Raw genomic sequence first — 7,353 nt, 5'->3', positions numbered from 1 at the left:
TATACTAATATTGCTGTAGGTTTCTAAGAAATCTTAATGAAAACATAATATATGCCCTGGACAAGAGCTACAGTCCTGCTTTCTGTTCTGAAATCAAGTTTCTGATGGAAATACTGGCCATCTCAAGGGCCTTCCCTGTGTATCCCCCTGGGCTTAAACAGCGCACCGCCATCGAGGGGCCGCCTTCTAGGTGGCTCAAGATAATGGAACCAGGCAGGTGGCAGCCCAGTGGCCCATGAGTGAGGCTGATGTCACTGTGTGTGAGAGTTCAGAATCCAAACAAAGGCAAGTCACACGCTTCCTGCTCCCCGGCCGGGGACCTCTTCTTCTGTCCGTGTAGACAGACGTAAAGCCCTCCAGTTCCTCACCTGGTTTTCAGGCTAGACAAAGCACTGAACTGACCTGGAGGCTGTGCTGGGACGTCAACCCACAGTGAGGGTGGCAGGGCCGCCATCTGGCCTGGAAGCAGCTTCCAGGCCCCCTGCTCTGTCCTGCCCCTGCGAGAGTGAATGGAGAACAGCTGCCATGTCTCTGAGTGGGACCTGGGCCGGAGAACTTGGAGAATAGCCAAACAGAACTTGAGGGATGGGTGGCGGTGTGAGGAATGGAGGTTCACACGGCAGGGCCGCTGTCTTACTGGAAGTGACACACACAGTCACGGAGGCAGGGGCTCCCCAGCCTCTGCTGGACCTCTTCCCACGGGTTCGCCCTGCGACTGCCAAACCTCCCTTTTCCTCTTATAAGGACAGCAGTCATTGGAATCCCAGACCACCCTAAACCCAGGCTGACCCCTAATCTTTCTAACCTGCGTGAATCGGACTTGCTGCCTGCCCACTGGCTCCGGGGGTTCTTCTCATGTGTCACTTTGTTGTTGAATCTTGAACGCATACCTGTGTCTTCTCAGCACCACCATCATGGATTGCTCTGTCATTTTAGTTTAAAACCAGCCACACCATGGGTTGACCCCGAAAAGACCCAAAATAAATAATCTATTCTCCAAGCAAGAGGCCTTTTCTCCTAAGTGCCTAGCATAATAAATACAGAATGGGGAGAATGGGGCATTAATGTAAAACTTTAATATAAACGAACTTAAAGTGATCTTTTGCAGTCTTCCTTTAAAAGATCTGGCTATAGGACGTAAAAATAAATGCCACCCCAGAGAAGGANGGAGGGCTCCAGCCAGCATGGTGAGAACGTGGGCAGGGATAAGTGTCTGATGTCTGCCTGGACCTGAGGGGAAGTGAGCCAGTGGGTCTAGGGCTTCTGTCCCTTCTGATACAAAGCCATTCATATGAAAGAGGGAATAAGATTGGGTGCCTGTGAGAAAGTTGTATGAAAGTGCCTTATTCATAGGTAGCAGTGGCTTGTAGAAATTGTTCCTTTTTCATTTTTATACCTCACATGATTATTAATTTCTAGCAAACTATCTTTTTGTGAGAATAATGACTAAAACTGAAGCTATCATATGGAAGGACCTACAATTAAGTTCGCGAACTTTCCACTGTGTAAGCACATGGTGGAAAATTCATGAACTTAATTGTCTGACCTTCGTATATCAAATTATTCTTATTGATCCCAGAAGTATAAAGAAAATATTATTAAGACATTGCTATTCCTCCCTCCTATATTTGTTAGAGCTTGGTATAAAGTAAGAAATCTATATTAATTTGGAGAGACTTTTTTTTTTGAACTCTCAAAATGGGATTGTTTTGTTCTGTTTTGATGTAATTTGGGTTTGAAGATATATTTGAAACACGCATGTGTTTGGCTGGAGTGGAATATAAACAGGTACTAGAGGTTCTGAAGTTGCTGACACAAATTCTAAGTCTTGTGTGTCTGTCATTTTGTATTTTGTCTGTTTTTTTGTTTGTTTGTTTTTTAATAGACCAGGCATTTGGAAAGACCTAAAGACCATGGGCTCAGTATCTCTCTTTATATTCTTCATCACACTGCTTGTTCTGGGCAGACAGGTAAGAAGTTTGTTTTTTTACCTAACTTCTCTACAGTGCTATGTTAATATTAATCATGCTTTGCTGATGTGCATTGTAGTTACTTTCATGCAAACAAACATTGAAGCATTAGAATCACCTTATGTGGGGGACAGTGGGTGGTAGCACCCGGTGTTGGGCTTAGATAGAGACAAAAGAATAAAGTTCTTTTATTTTTTCCACAAGTGGCAGACTTTGTGAATATTAGAGATGCAAATCACTTTTCTTGTTAGAGCTCAAAATACATTTTGTACGTCTCATAAGCCTAAAAACAAGTGTTTCCTCATAGCTGACACCCCTTGACGGGTTTCATTTGCTTTGCAGAATGGATGGCATGCCTCTTTTTCTTTGAAGGGGGTATGAACACCTTTGCTGTCACTTGCAATCGTTTCTAGAAATATAGTCCTCTGTTCAAACATTTTATTTTGTGATGCGAATGAAAGTGTTCCCCCTTGGGCCTCCCACCCCCTGTTGGTCTCCCAGTAGAGGCTGTGAGTGCAGGGTTTTTACGGGCAATATTCTTGCTCTGCCCGCCCACAAAGACAATCGCCCAAAGAACAGATTCATTTCATGCCAGGCAACTCTGCCTGCCTCGGCCCAAGTTGGCTTTCAGTGCTTCAATGGAGAGCGTGAGTCCAAGAAGTGATTTACTTGGAAATAACCAGCTAAGATGTGAAGCCAATTAAATTATATACACATCGCTGAACTGTTCGATAGTAGGAAGCTGTTGATTGCCAGGGCAGAGTCCAGATCTGTGAGTGACAGCCCAGCAGCCTGGGGACACTGGTCTTCTATCTGCCTGAGCGGTGCAAGTGGCAGCCTTCTCCAGATGTCAGGGGACAGCCCTCGCCACTGTCCCTGGAGCTTAGGAGACCCCGTCTCCTGCCACCCTCCCCTGCCTCTGTCCCTGGCACCTGCTTGGTTCTGCTTTCCTTGCCTTGCACTTCTGACAACCTGTACGTTTCAATTAACCATTATACCATGTCCTGTTGTTTTTGTTTGTTTGTTTGTTTTTTACTGGTTGCATTTGTTTCTCCTGCTACCTGGTTCTCTCCATATTGACCAGCTGTCTGTTCTCACTCATAGAGAAAAGACATGTCCTCCCCCAGGAAATGCTGCAGTTTAGATGTAAAAGAACTGGGCTTCCTTGCAGAATATCACCTAGACAATCATATCTCAGGAAACAACATGGCCAGCCCCTCTGTGGAGTCGCCTATTTCTCGGTTTCNTGGTCACATTTTGGTTGGAACTGTCACTGAGTTCCAAGTCATAGAGTTAGAAACTTCCTCAGTTCCATTAGCCCTGTCTTCCTCACTGTATCACTCACTGATAGGACAACCCTCTTAGGTGAAAGTCCAGAGTGGATTTCATCCCTAAAACTTAAAGGGGAGAGAGAGAGAGAGAGAGAGAGAGAGAGAGAGAGAGAGAGAAAGGCCTTCCACCCAGCTAGCTGTTGTTTTTATATAAATGGCTAGCCATTTATATAAATGGTTATGGATTGGACTGTGTCCCCAAAAGGAGAGGTGTTGAAGACCTGAAGCCCTGTACCTCAGAACATGACTTTATTTGGAAACAGGGTCATTGCAGATGTACTTAGCTTAGATGAGGCCACACTGGAGTAGGGTGTGCCCTAATCCAACAAGGCTGGTGTCCGTACGAGAAGATGGCCACAGGAAGACAGAGATACACGGGGAGAATGTCATGTGATGATGAAGGCAGACATTGGAGTGATGCAGGAATGAGCCAAGGGGCGACAAAGGTGGGTGGCCAACCACGGAAGCTAGGACGAGGCCAGCAAGGACTTCCGTGCAAGTTTCAGAAGAAGCATCACCCTGCCCTGCCGACACCTGGATCTCAGACTTCTGGCCTCGAGGACTGTGAGACAATACATTTCTGTTGCTTTAAGCCACCCAGTGTGTGGTGCATTGTTTTGGCAGCCCTGGGAAACTAATAATAAAATGATCAACACAGTTGACCAGACTCTGCCAGGAAGACCTCCCGAAATTTGATTCTGTCGCTTCTGGATGCTCCGTCCACACAACAAGTTCCTTTTCCTCCCTCCTCTCCCACAAACACACAAAGAACAAGGTAACCTGGAACAAATCTGTGGATGGAGAAATTCATCATTCAACTCCGGGAGTCCTGGCAGCGTCCGTCCGTGAGAGGCCTGCATGGGAAACAAGGGCTCTGGAAGAGCTGACAGTTCTTTTTGGCTGGTTGAACAAAAGAAGTTTTAAAGACATCTAAATGAAACAAAACAAGAAACTGAGATGCAGTCCTTCCTAGTACAGAGACTTTCAGGAGTGAAAGCGGCGCCCGCGTGTTGGTACACACATCTGTCCTACAAGCTGTGCTGTGCCTTCTTATGACCGAGGTCCGTTTAAGGCTGTCCTTTCAAATCCACTACCCAGTCCGGCAATGAGATAAGCAAGGGTGTCTTGCTTATCCCTAGTCCCCACCACCAGCCACCAGGACGATTCAAGATCTGGGAGGTGAGTAGAGCAGGACACCTCCACCCTTGAATCAATGTTTAAATGCATTAATAGGAGGCGTGCCAAAAAGGATTTTTCCCAGGCGGTTGCTCAACATGTATTTTCTGTGAGATTAACTGCAAATCAGGTGGAACCTCAGGGAACTCTCTAGAAAGGCTGTGCTTGCNGGGGGCTTTCCTATGCATTATAGGATAGTTAGCAGCTTCCCTGGCCTCTGCCACTTAGTGCCAGGCACGACTACCCAAGTCACGACAACCAAAAATGCCTCCAGACATTGCCCCAATGTGCCCTGTAAGGCAAAATGGCCCCCATGTCCAGAACTGACTCGACATACACGAAAACACCGGAGAAATAAGTGGATATATTTCTGAGTTATAGTGCTAAATTTCTTATGGGAGAGTTCCTAAAACACCCTCGTATGGAGGGAGTGCTTCTATCCACTGTGCCAATTCTGTTCTACGAACAAGTTGACTTCCAAGAAAAGATATGATTGTGTTTGTTACTCTCCCAACCTTAGGACTACATGCTGATGGAACGATCCTCTCAGGGCCACTCACTCGGGTTTCTACAAGGTTTCCTGTGATCCAATGGCTTCCATAAGGTTATAGTGAATATTTATTCCCTGCTTGAAAAACGTTTTAATCATCGTGATATTTTCCATCTCACATTTTAAGAGCAAAACAATGTTTTGTCTCAAGCGTTGGGTTTATTTCTGGACCCACCAGCCTTCTATGTTCCCTCTGTGAGTGCTTTTAGTAAGCCTCCATAATATTTCTACTTTGCTTTTAATATACAATAAGCCCTTAAATATTTGCGAGGATGCGTCGCTCCAGAAAGATGGTTTGAGTTGAGAACACATGACCACAGATTTCTCCTTTGCAGCCCAGTGTCAAGTGCAGTGGGCGCTTCAGCGTGTGAACGTTTCTCACCAATATGAACACTTTCAGAAACACAACTGCAGTGCCTTCTCTTCATCTCATTTAATTTTCATCACCCTCCACACCACAGAGTCCTAATAATCTGTAATCATGCTTAGGGTTGTAGGGTTGCAAAATTGCATAATTGTATTAAGGACATTTTATGATTCCTTAGCCAAGATGAGAGTAAAACCAGAATTTAATTTTCCAATGAATTCTCAAACTCGCCAACCAAACACGCTTTCATATTTCTGTACTGTCTCCAGACAGCCTGTATCGAATCCCTAACTAAATGTAGCATTACCGAGTTTTACGCGCAGCTGATGATGATATTAAACTTCCCTTTATTAAATTTAAAGCTCCTAAATGTGCTACACAGCTGTAGCCAAAGAGTAAATGAGATTAGCAAGTTCCTGATGGGGGAGATTTACTTTTGGGGATCTGAGCNTGTGGTTTTGTACTGTCACTGGTATAATTAACCAAACCATAAATGAAAGAAACCCCTGCATTTAGTTCCCCTTTGATTTTATTTGTCAATAAATCTCTATCTGTGCTGAAATGCTCTCTCTCTCGGAGGCCCTTATGTTATAGGGGGAGTCATTCAAGCTATTTCATTGTATTAAATTATTTACATCACAGCTGGCACAAAGTGACACCAAAGCCAAAGAAAGCCTATAACAGTAAATAGCCTCTCTATTTCTACAATGTTACTAATAACTGGTTTTTAAAAACATTACATTTTAATGCCTTATAAAGCATAAACACATACGCTTTTATTACCAGGCACCATCATAATTAAATGACATCAAAATGAACTTTTGTCTAAATATATGTAATGTAATGTAATTCTCTCAGTACAGTGAATTACCAAATGAAAAAATGCATCTTTTTCAATGAATGCTTAATCATATAATTTGTGGTAGGGGAAAACTGATTTTTAAATATTAAAAGCAAACTGCCATAAATGAACACTATTATTTTTTTAAATGCACATCATCCAACAATGCACTCTCTCCATTAATGTGCTTTTCCATTATTTATATTCTATCATCCCTCTTTTCAAACACTAATTCCAACCACGTTTGATTAACATAGCTATGCAAGAAGCTTCCGTGTCTTCTTTCCTTACAAGCCTCCAGTATAACTGTTTGCTCTATTCCTGAGGCTGGTTCTTTCCTGAACCGGTTTTTTGCAAATCCGCGTTGGAGGTTGAATGAGAGGCATTTGGGGGGAACAGAGGGCTTTGTAGGGAAGGTGGCAGTTCTGTTTGGGGGTTCCTTTTTCGGTTTTGTTTCGGTCTTTTTGTTTTCTCTTTGAAACCTCTGCTCTCTGGCAGGACGAGATGCCTATTGTCTCTTTACCTCTGTGTCCTCTTGTAACAGAATGAATATTACTGTAGGTTAGACTTCTTATGGAAGAACAAGTTCAAAAAAGAGCGGGAGGAGATAGAGACCATGGAGAACCTGAACCGAGTGCTGCTGGAGAATGTGCTTCCCGCCCACGTGGCCGAGCATTTCCTGGCCAGGAGCCTGAAGAATGAGGTGAGATGAGGCGGGGCTGGTGGCCAGGACGGGGCAGTGGGCTGACTAAGCGCTGTGGGCTGACTAAGCGCTGGAAGCTCCAGGCAGTGGCCTAGATGCCTGTGGCCCTCCAGAAACCTACGTGTTCAGGTCCAGTATTGGCCTGAATTTGTCCATTTTCGAGAGAACGTTGATTGGTTGTATGAGTGTCAGTTGAGAATAGCGAGCTAGAATCACCTCTGAACGTCTTAGCATGGAGTTGACTCATTATTTCTCATTTTTCTTCCCCAATCATGTAAAGTTCTGAAGGTTCAATACAAGACACTCGGTTCCAAAAATATCACAAAAGTGGCCACCACCTTCTCCCTGGTGTCGGGAGGGCGCCTTCCTTCCCAGCATGAGCTAGAGGCCCGAATCCAGAGGCAAAATGAACTCA

The 7,353-nt window shown here is 44.5% G+C and overlaps 1 protein-coding gene across 1 annotated transcript in view; it reads left to right on the top strand.

Annotated features, from left to right (window-relative positions):
* Nucleotides 1-7,353, top strand: part of ADCY2 (adenylate cyclase 2) — a 380,993-nt gene that overhangs the window by 332,204 nt on the left and 41,436 nt on the right. Inside the window, exons 19-20 of the mRNA XM_019631611.1 lie at nt 1,886-1,970; nt 6,780-6,938. Coding sequence (XP_019487156.1) covers nt 1,886-1,970; nt 6,780-6,938 — 244 coding nt within the window. The remainder of the gene's footprint in view (nt 1-1,885; nt 1,971-6,779; nt 6,939-7,353) is intronic.

Source organism: Hipposideros armiger, unplaced genomic scaffold (assembly GCF_001890085.2).
Source record: "Hipposideros armiger isolate ML-2016 unplaced genomic scaffold, ASM189008v1 scaffold_1018, whole genome shotgun sequence".
Taxonomy (NCBI): Eukaryota; Metazoa; Chordata; class Mammalia; order Chiroptera; family Hipposideridae; genus Hipposideros; species Hipposideros armiger.
This window is presented reverse-complemented; position numbering and strand designations above follow the sequence as displayed.